The sequence below is a fragment of the Manacus vitellinus genome, unplaced genomic scaffold (genome assembly GCF_001715985.3).
Source record: "Manacus vitellinus isolate BGI_N305 unplaced genomic scaffold, ASM171598v3 scaffold_148_pilon, whole genome shotgun sequence".
Lineage (NCBI taxonomy): Eukaryota > Metazoa > Chordata > Aves > Passeriformes > Pipridae > Manacus > Manacus vitellinus.
The window spans coordinates 108,105-120,433 of NW_021939057.1; the positions used below are offsets into that span (position 1 = coordinate 108,105).

Below are 12,329 nucleotides of genomic sequence, written 5' to 3' on the forward strand. Positions count from 1 at the left end.
GCTCTTTCCCCCCCCGTCCCGTTCCCTCCACAGGGATTCCCGCGCCGCAGGAATTGCCGCTGGTGAGCGTTTGCCTTCCAGAGCCTTCCCCGGCCGTCCTCCTCCTCTTCCTCGCCCTCCCCAGCTGCCGGGGGGTTTCCCCGGGGGAGGACGGTCCATCCTCAGCCCCTCTGACCTTTCCCTGGCTCTGGGGCAGGAGCAGCCCCGTCCCCTCCTGCCCCCTCCAAACTCCCGCTCTCTGCTGCTTTCTGCGCTCGCTGTTCCCTGTCCCGGGAAGGAGGAGGCTGGGAATTAGGGGTAGAGCTCTCTGGGTAAGTTTGTGGGGTCCCAAAAGCTGCTGGAGCATCCATGAGCAGGACAGGGTAGCAAAGGCAGAGGGATGAGCTGGAGGGACACGCTCAGGTGGGAATGGCCGGTGCCTGGGGCAGGCGTGGTGGCAGCCAGGGGACCTGCACTGAGAGGTGCCACAGCAGAGGAGAAATCCCAGGAGAGCCCACGAGGCTGGAACACAGAGGATCCGAGATGAGATCCCACGTGGGAACCGAGAGTCTCCGTGTGGGTACAGGTGGAATCTGAAGTGCAGGGATGAAATGGTGGCTGGAGGAGATCCAGATGGGAATCTGACCACTGTGTGGAGCCTGAGTGTCATCCCTCTGGAGAGGAGCCTTGTCCCTGGCTCAGGAAGAGGGGGGATGGCTGGAACAGGCTCCTGTTGGGTCTCTGAGTCAACAGATGTCTGTCCCTGCCCAAAGAGCAGCAGGACCTTCAACTGCCTCTGGCAGAGTCAGTGGCTTTTTGTTTTGAGTTTGTCCCTTTGTGCATCCGCCCCTTCACTTCTTAAAAAGTTGGTCTGTGAGGTGACAAGGCAGGTTCAGTCCCTTTCCAGCTGAGCAGCTGCTCTGTGGCTCATCCAGAAGGTGTAAAATGGGAGGTATGAGCAGAATGGTGTTACTTTGGTTGTTTAAGTGCTGCTATTTTTCTGCATTTCCCCTCTCCAGAGCCCCTTGCCCTGCCACTCCTGGCTGCCCAACACCTCCTGCTCCCGCCGCTGATGAGGGTGTAAAGGCCAAGCTGACCGGGAGGAGGGACTCTCAAGCAGCTGCTAAGATGGGCATGAGGATCAAGCTGCACAGCACCAACCACCCCAACAACCTGCTGAAGGAGCTCAACAAGTGCCGGCTCTCCGAGACCATGTGCGACGTCACCATCCTGGTGGGCTCCCGCTCCTTCGCCGCGCACAAGGCCGTGCTGGCCTGCGCCGCCGGCTACTTCCAGAACCTCTTCCTGAACACGGGGCTGGACGCTGCCAGGACCTACGTGGTGGACTTCATCACGCCGGCCAACTTTGAGAAGATCCTGAGCTTCGTGTACACCTCGGAGCTCTTCACAGACCTCATCAACGTGGGCGTCATCTACGAGGTGGCGGAGCGGCTGGGCATGGAGGACCTGCTGCAGGCCTGCCACTCCACCTTCCCCGACCTGGAGAGCTCGGCCATCACCAAGCAGCCCTCCCTGTCCGTGGGGGAAGGCCGGGCAGGGCCGCTGAGCAGCACCTCCTCGGAGCAGAGCCACTCCCTGGGTGACATCCGGAGCAGCACCGAGCACTTGGGCCCCGAGCGGAATTACGTCCTGCACGGGGACGCGTCGGGCGGCTACAAGGAGGACGACAGGAACCCCGTGGGTGAGGCCAGCCAGGCTCTTCCCCTGATGCATCCACAGCAGCCTCCCAAGACGGAACAGGGGCCGGATCCGGGGCAGTTCGCTCCGGCCGTGGGTCTGGGGGCCCAGCCCGGCGGGAACGTCGCGGCACAGACCACCGGCAGCTCCTGCTCCCAGTACAAGGCCCAGAGCAACGGCGACTACGGAAAGGGCGGCTTCTTCCCCACCGATCCGTCCCTGGATGTCTCCATGGGGAGCAACTCCTGCCCCAGCAACAGTGACCACTCCAAAGAGCAGGGGTTCGAGCAGATGGATGAGCTGCAGCTGGAGGATCTGGGAGAGGCCGAGCTGCATTTTGAGGATGCTGGAGAAGAGCTGGGCCCTTCCGAGGAGGTGATTGAGCTGAGCGACGACAGTGAGGAGGAACTGGCCTTCGAGAGCGACGGCCGGGACAGCAAGGCCATGCCCTGCCAGGTCTGCAAGAAGGTGCTGGAGCCCAACATCCAGCTGATCCGCCAGCACGCCAGGGACCACGTGGACCTGCTCACCGGGAACTGCAAGGTCTGCGAGACCCACTTCCAGGACCGCAACTCCAGGGTCACTCACGTCCTGTCCCACATCGGCATCTTCCTCTTCTCCTGCGACATGTGCGAGACCAAGTTCTTCACCCAGTGGCAGCTGACGCTGCACCGGCGGGACGGGGTCTTCGACAACAACGTCGTCGTCCACCCCAGCGACCCCCTGCCCGGGAAGGTGGCCGTGTTTGGGGGCGGGGGGAGCCCCGAGCTGGCCTGCGCTGCCTGCGGGAAGCCCTTGGCCAAAGATTTCCACACCGTCCGGAACCACCTCCTGGAGCACGTGAACCTGAAGAGCCAGACGTGCGGCGTGTGCGACCAGAGGCACCTGAGCCTCTGCAGCCTGATGTGGCACACCCTGTCCCACCTGGGCATCTCCGTCTTCTCCTGCTCCGTGTGCGCCAACAGCTTCGTGGACCGGCAGCTGCTGGAGAAGCACCTGGCCGTGCACCAGCACGTGGAGGAGGCTCTTTTCCAGTGCCACTTCTGCAGCCAGAGCTTCAAGCTGGAGGCGGCCTATCGGTACCACGTCAGCCAGCACAAGTGCGGCGGGAGCCTGGACGTGCGGGCGGGGTTCGGGGAGCGGCTCCAGCCGCAGGGGCTGCCCAAGAGGAAGCTGCCCGAGGAGTTCCTGAGCGAGGAGCTGGCGCTGCAGAGCCAGCCGGGGAACAGCAAGTACAGCTGCAAGGTGTGCGGGAAGAGGTTCGCCCACACCAGCGAGTTCAACTACCACCGGCGCATCCACACCGGCGAGAAGCCCTACCAGTGCAAGGTGTGCCACAAGTTCTTCCGCGGGCGCTCCACCATCAAGTGCCACCTGCGGACGCACTCGGGGGCCCTCATGTACCGCTGCACCGTGTGCGGGCACTACAGCTCCACGCTCAACCTCATGAGCAAGCACATAGGGGTGCACAAGGGCAGCCTGCCCCCGGACTTCACCATCGAGCAGACTTTCATGTACATCATCCATTCCAAAGAGGCCGAGAAGAACACGGACAGCTGATGGGGGCGAGGCGGGAGGAGCGAGCATTTTCGTTACGGAGGCTGTGGGAAAGAAAAAAAAAAGTGTCGTTTCTTTTATTTAATGGTCAGGCATCATGGATGGAATTCTCCTTTTCAGGTTTTTTTTTTTTTTGTTTGTTTGTTTGTTTGTTTTAATTTTTATTTTTTGTGCCTATTTAGGGCTTTTTTTAGATTGGTGGCGTTGTACAAATTAACAGCACGTGAGGTACATCACTGTTTCAAGGAGTCTGTCGTGTTTACTTAACTCTGGTCCTGTTAGAGGCCATCGAGTTCTGTGTTTTTAGTATTCCTCACTAGTTTTTGAGTCTAGAGTCTATTTTTTTTGAGCCTTCTGGCCCACTCAACCAGGCTAACCCTGAGCTTGTCCACAAACTGATGCTGCTAAGATTTTCACACCTGACCTCAGTGGAGAGGGACAGAGCCAGAGCAGGTGCTGGACTCGAAGGAAAGGAACAAAAAGGAAAGAAAAAAGGAAGAAAAAAAAAAAAAAAGACGTTCTGGGCATCCCTTGGGTTCTGCTGCTACTGCCAGAAGATGGGCCAAGTGTGTCCTGGAAATGGCCATCGCTGGGTCACCAGGGAGAGGAGCAGGAAGCGTGTGAGTGTGCGAATGAGGAGGGGGATTCCCACATTCCCAGGCCGTGGCTGTGACACACTCGCTCGTGCCCTGAGGAGGAGATGGAGCTACACAACCTCCCGGAGGAGTCTCTGGGCTGGAGAGGGAGGGGAAGCAGGTCCGTGTTCCCGGGAGGTGATTGGTGGTGGCCACGGAGAGCCGCTGGAATCCCCCGGCTCGGGGCCGCCGGACGCTCGGGACGAGACACGATGAAGCCGTTGCCTTAACTCCCTGGAAGGTACCTTCGAGGGCCCTTCTCCTGCCACGAAGGGATCCTCCCTGCCATGAAGGGATCCTCCCTGCCACGAAGGGATCCTCCCTGCCACGTCGTGGATCACCACGTCCTGGGCCTGTCTAGTGGCAAATGCGCGCTGTTGGAGCGATGTGAGTTTGTTCACAGAGCCGGAGTCGCAGCAGTGGCGGCCACTGGGGACCTCAGCTCGGCCTCTCTGGCCACGTGCCAGGCACTCCTGGGCACAGGGGGCTCACCTGGGCATGGGGGGGCTCACCTGGGCATGGGGGGCTCTCCCAGCTGCTTGCCAGGGCACTCCTGGACACGCAGGGCTCTCCGGAGTATAGGGAAGCTCTCCTGGGCATGGGGGGGTCTCCCAGCCGTGTGCCAGCTGCTCCTCAATGTGGGGGGCTCTCCCAGGCACAGGGGGCTCTCCCAGACATGTGTTGGGCGTCCCTTGGCAGGGGGGGCTCTCCCAGCCCCGTGTCGGGCGATCCTGGGGGTCACTCCTGGCCCCACCAGCGAGCTCAGCCCATGCTGACAGTGTTTACACCAGGAAGGGTGGGAATTGGCTTTTTCCCATGTTATCCTGCTGCGGGGCAGAGGTGGGGAGGAACAGATAATCCCGAGCTCGGGCTGCCCTTCGGGAACTCATTCTACCTCACAAACAGGAAGCGCTCGGGGCTCCCGGTGGTCACAGGTCGGCTCCTGCGCTTCTGTCAAGTTTTGCTGTTGCTGAACTAAACTAAACTAAACTAAACTAAACTAAACTAGTGATTTGCAAACCCCGGAAACTCACCCCGCTGCCCTTTCCCTGGGCAGGGACACCCGGGAAGGGCCTTCCCGTGGCGGGGGCCGGACGAGCTCGGAGCGCCCGGGGCCGCTCCCCCCACCCGCCGTGGCCTTGGGCAGGTCACTTCACCTCTTTGCCTCAGTTTCCTCATCTGTAAAATGAGGGTGGTGCCTCCCGTGGTACCCACCTACCTCCGGGAGCGGGGGGTGCCTGGGGCCTGCGCTCGGAGGAGGGGAGGCCCCGAAGCGAAGGTCAGCCCTGGGCTGGCCTGGCTGCTGCAGCTCTGGGGTCCCAGCTCCGGCCTCGTGGTCCCGGCTCTGGGGCCGCTGCAGAGCCGTCTTCAGCTGAGTGTGGTTTAAGTTTTACAGAAATAAAGGATCGTTTTGGGAAAGCTCGGGGCTCTGGGAGTCGGGGGGAGCTGGTGGTGCTTTGCTGGAGGCTCCTCTGAGCTGCTCTTTGGGTTCCAGGGTTTCTCTCATGGAATCACGGGATGGGTGAGGCTGGATGGGACCCCTGGGGGTCACCCAGTCCCACCCCGTGCTCACCCAGGGTCCCCTGGAGCGCAGAACTGCGGGCTGTGTCCGGCTGGGGACAGGGAAAGGGACAGGGATGGACACGACCTGCGCTGCTCTGGAGGTGGCGATGAAGGATGTGAGGGACAGACAAGGCTGGGAGAGCCTTGAGAGCCTCCTGGAACATTCCAGAAGCCGTGGTGAGCTTTGGGAAGGGCCGGGGCACAGCACCCGCAGCCCTGGATCTCAATAAGCTGTGAAGCAAAAGCCTTTTGTGCACATTAACCAAAAAGAGAAGCTTTTACACTGAAACACTTGACGGGCACAACCGGCCCTCGCTCCCAGCCCTGGGGGAAAGCAGGAGCCAGCTCTGATCCCTGGAATTTCTCTTGGCCTGTGATGTAATGGACCATTCCCACGTGGAACATCCTGCAGCAGGGGACAAGGGGACAGGTCTGGACCCACCACTGCTCCTCCTCAGGGGGGTTTCTGGAGGGATCAGAGACCTGAGGGCTCCCTCTGGGAGGGTCCTGAGCCTCCCTGAGCCTGCAGAGCTGTACAGGGATGTCACCCCTGGGATTCCTGTCCCCTTGTCCAGCTGGGAGCTCCAGTTCCACCCTCAGCTCCGTGTTGGGAGTGCCGGGGCTGTCGCTCCGTGCCTGGTTCTGTTCCTGCTCCAGCACTGTGGGCAAACCTGCTCCCTCCTGTCCCTGCTCCCCTCAGTGACTGCAGGGACACCCACCTACCTCCCCTGGGCCGGCCTGAGGTGTTTGCCAAGTGCTTTGGGGTCCTGGGGTAGTAGAGGGGGGTGCAGAGGGGAAATGCCGGGTCCTGGAGCCTCCCGGGGAGCTCCAACAGGGAATCCCCTTCCCGGGGCCTGCTCCGAGCCCATCCCCAACACAGTTCATTTTCCCCCTTCCCAACAGATCCAGGTCTCTCATCAGAGTAATGAAGCAGAAGAAAGAACCAGAGTTGAAATTGCTGTCTAACCTTTTCGTTAAGTTAATCGTAGGTACTGACCTCCTGCTATTTAAGTGTTTACTATCTATTTGCTGTAAAGTTTTGTATATTTTGTAAACTTTTCCCCCCAAAATCGTAGATGTCTAAAATCGTTGTACATCGGGTTCTTTTCTACTCCATTGTTCAGCACAAAGTGTGGTTTTTATTTAGAATAATAAAAAGGAAAACGTTGACCTCTTGTAGCTGCCTCTTCACAAAACCTGTTCCTCCCCGTGTGCATCCTGGCATTCCTGTCTCCTTGGGAGTGCCTGGGAAGCACGTGAGGCCATCCCAGTATCCTGCTCCCATGCTGTGCTGGGCAGGATCCCTGGTGCAGGTCCAGGGCTCTTCCAGCACTGGGAGTGGCAAAGGGTTGTGCCACAGGTTGTAGCATTCCTGTGGGATGCAGGGATGGGAGGAGGGAGGGCTGCAGCAGCCCAGTTAGGGAATTCCAGGGATTGTGTGCCTGGATGAGCCCCTGGGGGAGTGGTCTGGGGGGTAAAGGAGCCGGTGTGTCCCAGGAATGACTTGGGGCCAACCTGGGTCACCACCTGGGGCTGGGTGGGGGGTTATTTAAGGCCACTCTGGCCCTGAGATCTATGGACAAAGTTTCAGGTAAATGAAGAGAGGTAAAAGTAAAGTTTAATAGGTCAAATACCAAATTTTACATGTTTTAAGTAACTTGAATATATTGTTGCCCTGGTTTGTGTCACACATCAGGTGGTTTGTTGTTGTGTATTTGTCATCCATTTCGTCGCTGGAAGTGGCAGGGAATGGGCAAAGGGAAGCCCAGGGAGGATTTGGGGATGAAGGTGGTGGGTGCAGACCCCCAAGTTCAGCCTCAGCCTGGGGGAGTAACAGAATTAAGGAAGGGGAACAGCCTGAGCTGCTGCCCTGGACAGGGAGTTGCTGTGGTGAGGGGACTGGTGCCTTCCCAGTGTTCCTGTGTGAGACAGGGATTTGGTTTGTCCCCTCAGCGCTGGTGTCCCTGGGGGACCAAGGAATGTCCCTGCAGAAGGAACCCTGTGGTATTTAGGGATTTGCCCCGTTGCAGGACCCCTGGAACTGGCAGAGTCAGCCAGCCCAGTGATAACCCCACATCCGTGTTAACTCCCGGTCCTGAGCTTCTCCCAGAACATCCTGCTCCCCCCCTGCTCCCCGTGCTGCCAGCATCCTGCCCCCAGAACTGCTTATGCTCTGCTTTTTTCACAGCGTGTTTCTCGAGCAGCTCAAGGCCTTTGGTAGATTTATGGGCCCCTGTTGCTCTGTCACCTTCCCCCGGCGAGGGCAGACCCGCAGCACGGGGCTGGGATCAGAGTCCAGAGGAGAATGAACTTTCTCCGGGTGCTCCAGTTCCTTGCAGAGCACAAGCCCAGCCCTCTCTCCAGCTCCCAGGATTTCTGGACGTGCCCAGGCTCCCACGGGGGCTCTGATGGGAGGGGAAGGGCTGCTGGAGCCTTTTGATGTTGAGGAATGCACCCAGTGGCCTTAAATACCTGTGAGGGAACGCTCCAGAGGAGGCTGGACTGACGGGATGGGAGACCCAAACTGGGAACCCACCCCAGCTCCCGGCCCTGAATCTGGAGCAGCCCTGCCCAGTCAAATCCAGTTTAATTTGCTGCTGGGTTTGCAGAACTGCTCTCGAGGAGCTGCTGATCTCGGATCCCAATCGCTCCTCCCCTCGTCCCAGTCCAGGTCTGTGCCCTGCTCAGCCCCCACGGCTGCCTCGCCTTCCTCTCTCCGAGATCAGGCTCTGGACGTTTCTGGGGGCGGGGAGGGAGGTTTTTGTTCCAGAGGGTGGTTCCCTCTCTCCTGCTCGGGGTGTTGGGACAGTCTGGGGGTGCAGAAACACCCGTGATGGGGCAGATCGTGCACCCCAGCCCTGAGGCTTGGGGGGCACGGGGCTCAGATCCCAGGGGCGGGGTTGTGTTGGACCCCGAGTGGGGCAACTCACTGCTTTATTACTGCAAAGGTTTCATTTGGGGAACAGGGAATCTCTCTGATTCTTTCTTTAGCTAAATAGATCTGCCACAGCAGCACTGCAGAGGAAAGATGTCTGTAGCTCCTGCACCACCTCCCCTCATGCCTGGCACCCTGTCCTGCCGTGGGAGGCGCCTGGCAAGAGAGGCTGTGCCAAAGCAAAGTGTCTCCTCATCACCGGGAAAACCGATCCCAGTGTCCCTGGGGAGCTGCTGCCACGGGGGGTGGGAGGGTCCGACCCCCCTTAGTTGGGGGGGTTGTTGTCCTTGGAGATGACTATGGAGTGTTGTGTGGTGGAGGAGGAGTTGCCGGCGCCCTTCAGGGCGCCGTGGTCCTTGGGGATGTACTTGACCACGGCGGAGATGAGTTTGCTGCGGAAGTTCTTGCTGAGGAAGTTGTAGAGGACGGGGTTGACGACGCAGTGGAGCATCGTGAAGCAGTCTATGATGTCGTAGAAGAAGTAGAGGAAGCGGGCGAAGGTGCAGTTGAGGATGATGTGGTTGCCGTCGAGGGTGAGCAGCGTCAGCACGACGTGGAAGGGCAGCCAGCTGATGAGGAAGACCACGATGTAGGCGTAGATGAGCAGGCAGTGCCGCCGGCTCTCCGGCTTGGTGCGCCCCAGGAACCGGGCGGTCAGGACGTTGAAGACGGCGATGACGGGGAAGGGGACCAGGAAGCCGATGGTGGTGGTGGCCAAGCTGACCGCCAGCGCCCACTCGTCGTAGGTCTCGAAGGGGGCCATGAAGATGCAGATGGGCTCCCCGGTGTTGACCAGCTGCATGTGGACGACCTCCAGGAAGGGGATGGAGGCGGCCAGGACCCAGCTGCAGGCGCAGGCGACGTGGCGCGCGCGGTGCTGGTGCCGGCGCCAGAAGAGGGAGGAGCTGGTCAGGGACACGTAGCGATCCACGCTCAGGCAGGTGAGGAAGAAGATGCTGGCATACATGTTGGCAAAGTAGAAGTAGTGTGTGAAGCGGCAGAGGAAGCTGCCCCAGAGCCAGGTGTAGTCCAGCATCGCCTCCAGCATCCAGATGGGCAGCGAGAGCATCACCCCGAGGTCAGCGATGGCCATGTTGATGATGTAGAGGTTGACCAAGCTCTTGTTGCCCCGTGTCTGCCAGTTGACCCAGATGACAAGGAGGTTCTCCACCAAGCCCACCACGAAGATGAGCAGGTAAAGGATGAAAAGGATCACCCGCTTGATGTTCTCGTCCAGGCTGAACTCGCAGTAGGTGTAGGTGTGGTTCAGGAGGTGGAACAGCTCGGACCAGTTGTGGTAGTCCCCGTACTCACTGGGGACAGTGTGTGTCTCAGAGGGGGCCGTGGTCATCTCAGCCATCCTGGCGCTGCAGGGAAAGGGAGAGCACTGAGCTGGAGAGTCTGAACACGCAGAACTCGGTCCTTGCGTGGGGCTCAGACCCTTCTGGGGGGTTTTAACCCAATTTTTAGTCCTATGGTGACTCCCTACATCAACCCTCTGAAGATGCCGTGTCTGCCCAGGTGATCCCCTCACATGTCAGACTAAGTGCCAGCCACAGACATCAGCCTCATTGGTGGCTGTCCCTGTCCCACAGCCTGGCCAGGGGCATGGGCTGGTGCCCAGGCCACTGAACACCCCGGTGACTGTGCCCCAGACTCCACTCCAGCAGGAAAGGCCCCATCCCCTTCCCGAGCACTCAGTGTGGTCCCTCGCTGGCTCTGCCTGTCTGGGCTGCGTTGCCGGGAGCCGTCGGGACTTCCAAGTAGGTGACAAAATTATAAAGTTGAGGGAAATGCAGTTGACCTCAACATCCTTTGGTGCCTCAAGTGAGAGCTCTGATCCCAGTACAGCTGCATCAGCGTGGCAAAGATGCCACAGAACCCATCCAGCCCTGTACCTAGAAGAGCTCAGGACCAGCCATTCCCCTGGGAAAGCTGGAGGAGCATGCTGGGCTGCCGGGGTGCTCCTGTGGAACTTGGACCCCAGCGAGCCAGGAGTGCCCCAGCTGAGAGTCCCCCACCAGAGCCATCCCTGTGGCAATGGGCTGGCACCCACCCACTCCCAAAACCATGGAGAGGCTGGACATGCCTTTCCCATGGCTCCCCGACCTCCCACCCTCTCCACACTGCAGGTCCTGAGAGGCCCATGGGACCAGGGAGAGATAGTAGGAGAGAGGACATATGGACAGAAGAAGGGACAGAGGGATGGGAGAGGGGACAGAGGGATGGGAGGGAGCACAGGAGGACAGAAGGGACAGATGGACACGAGGGAGGAGGGCCAGCTCTGCTCACCTGCTGCTTGGGAGCGCAGGGATCCTCTCGGCTCAGCAGCTCAGGCGCCTCTGGAGAGCAGAGCTCGGGGTGGGCTTGGTGCTGCTTCCCGGCAGGAAATGACTGTCGTGGTCCAACATCCTGAGACAGCCCAGCGTGGGTGACACTGGGCTGGATTTCCAGCCCCAGGGCTCGGCTCCCTTTTGATTTGGCCGCAGGACTGGGCGGGGAGGCCCCGGGCAGGTGTCGGTGTGGGAGCCGCGGGTGCCGGGGGGTGTGGGGGTGCAGGGGGGTCCCCGAGGCTTCTGGAGGGTCCCCTCCACAATCCCCCTGCTGGGCTCGGGGGCTGGATCCTGCCTGGATCCTGCTGTAGGGAAAATTCATCCTCTGGGATGGACTTTTCCAGGCCGGGTCCTGCCCCGGCACTGGGACTCCTGCAAGGGTGGGTGGTGGGACAGGTGCCAGCAGCTGTCCCTGATGCCACCACGATACCCAGGTGAGCTCGGGGTTTCATTTGGGGGAAAAAAGGCTGAAAGCTGAACTCTCTGCCCAGGCAGTGCTGCCACAGCAGCCAATGGCAGATGGATGTCACCACAGAAGCACCTCTGGCCGGGCAGCAATTAATCACGGAGCTGTGATTGCCCTGCTGTCTGGCAGGGGAAGGGAGGGGGCCCGAGCCTTGCCCTGGTGCTGGGGAGGGGGCTGATAGGCAGAAAATTTTGCATCGAGCTGCAAGTCCTGTGAAACAATTGCAGGAAATCTCCTTTTTCGAGTGCAGACAAGACTTTGGGATCAACAATTGGCTCGGAAGGAAGGCACGGCCGGAGTGGGGAAGCACGAGGGCACTGATAAGTCGGGTCTCACAACAACAAGCCCAGCCTGGTGACCCCGTGTGCAGGTACCAGCCCTGGCAGGACCCAGGGTCCAGGTTCCAAACAGGAACTTGGCAGCTTCGTGCCCACCCTGGGCACATTTTGGCTCGGCTGGGTCCACCGGGGTGAGGAGGAGCTGCTCTGCCAGGGAGGGGCTGGGGGTCTTTGCCCCCCACCCAAGGGGAAAGGGATGCTGTGCTGGTTCTGTTTAAGAGGTCAGGGAATTTCCACACAGAACTGTGGGATTGAGAAGGACCAGGATGTTGCCAGAGGGATGTGAGCACAGGTATCCCAGGGCAGGTGCAGCTGAGGCCGCAGTGTCACCTCCCAGGAGCTCATCACACTGATCCAGGCCCTGGGGACACCTGGAACGTGACGTGTGGGGGCTGCTGGGGATGTCGTGCTGCTTTGCCAAGCTGAAGAAAGTGTTTTGGAGACGCTTCCTCAGCACTGCTCTAGTGCTGCAGTCAAGTGCCCAACCTCAGGGACCTGCCCCTCAGCTACTGATCACTAATCTGCCCTTAATTAGCAGGCTGAGTGAGCAGGGATCACCACCCACAGGGGATGGATAAACACCCTGCCTTTCCCAGCACGTTCCCTGCCAGCTGACCCGGGACTTCCCTGAGTACGCGGCTGCTCCAGGCACAGGCAGGAGCCGGGGTCCTGCCACGGGAGGGGTCACCCAGAACCACGGCCAGGGGGCCATCAGACACCTTGGAGGCACCACGGGAGGGGTCACCCAGCGCTGTGGCCAGGGGGCCATCGGACACCTCGGAGGCACCACGAGCAGCCCCAGCGCTGCACCAGCTTTATTGAGCA

At 60.1% G+C, this 12,329-nt stretch overlaps 3 protein-coding genes across 3 annotated transcripts in view; 2 read left to right on the top strand and 1 right to left on the bottom strand.

The window, feature by feature from the left end:
- MYO1A (myosin IA) overlaps positions 1-66 on the top strand; it is a 14,399-nt gene extending 14,333 nt beyond the window's left edge. The window contains exon 6 of the mRNA XM_029958185.1: positions 34-66. Coding sequence (XP_029814045.1) covers positions 34-66 — 33 coding nt within the window. The remainder of the gene's footprint in view (positions 1-33) is intronic.
- Positions 67-221: 155 nt separating this feature from the next.
- ZBTB39 (zinc finger and BTB domain containing 39) lies at positions 222-3,967 on the top strand. Its single transcript, XM_029958182.1, has 2 exons — positions 222-311; positions 999-3,967. The coding sequence occupies exon 2, from the start codon at positions 1,108-1,110 to the stop codon at positions 3,235-3,237; it is 2,130 nt and encodes a 709-aa protein (XP_029814042.1). The 5' UTR covers positions 222-311; positions 999-1,107; the 3' UTR covers positions 3,238-3,967.
- A 4,635-nt stretch (positions 3,968-8,602) lies between these two features.
- On the bottom strand, positions 8,603-9,729 carry GPR182 (G protein-coupled receptor 182). The gene has a single exon (XM_008926211.3). The coding sequence runs from the start codon at positions 9,725-9,727 to the stop codon at positions 8,633-8,635; it is 1,095 nt and encodes a 364-aa protein (XP_008924459.2). The 5' UTR covers positions 9,728-9,729; the 3' UTR covers positions 8,603-8,632.
- Positions 9,730-12,329: the final 2,600 nt, after the last annotated feature.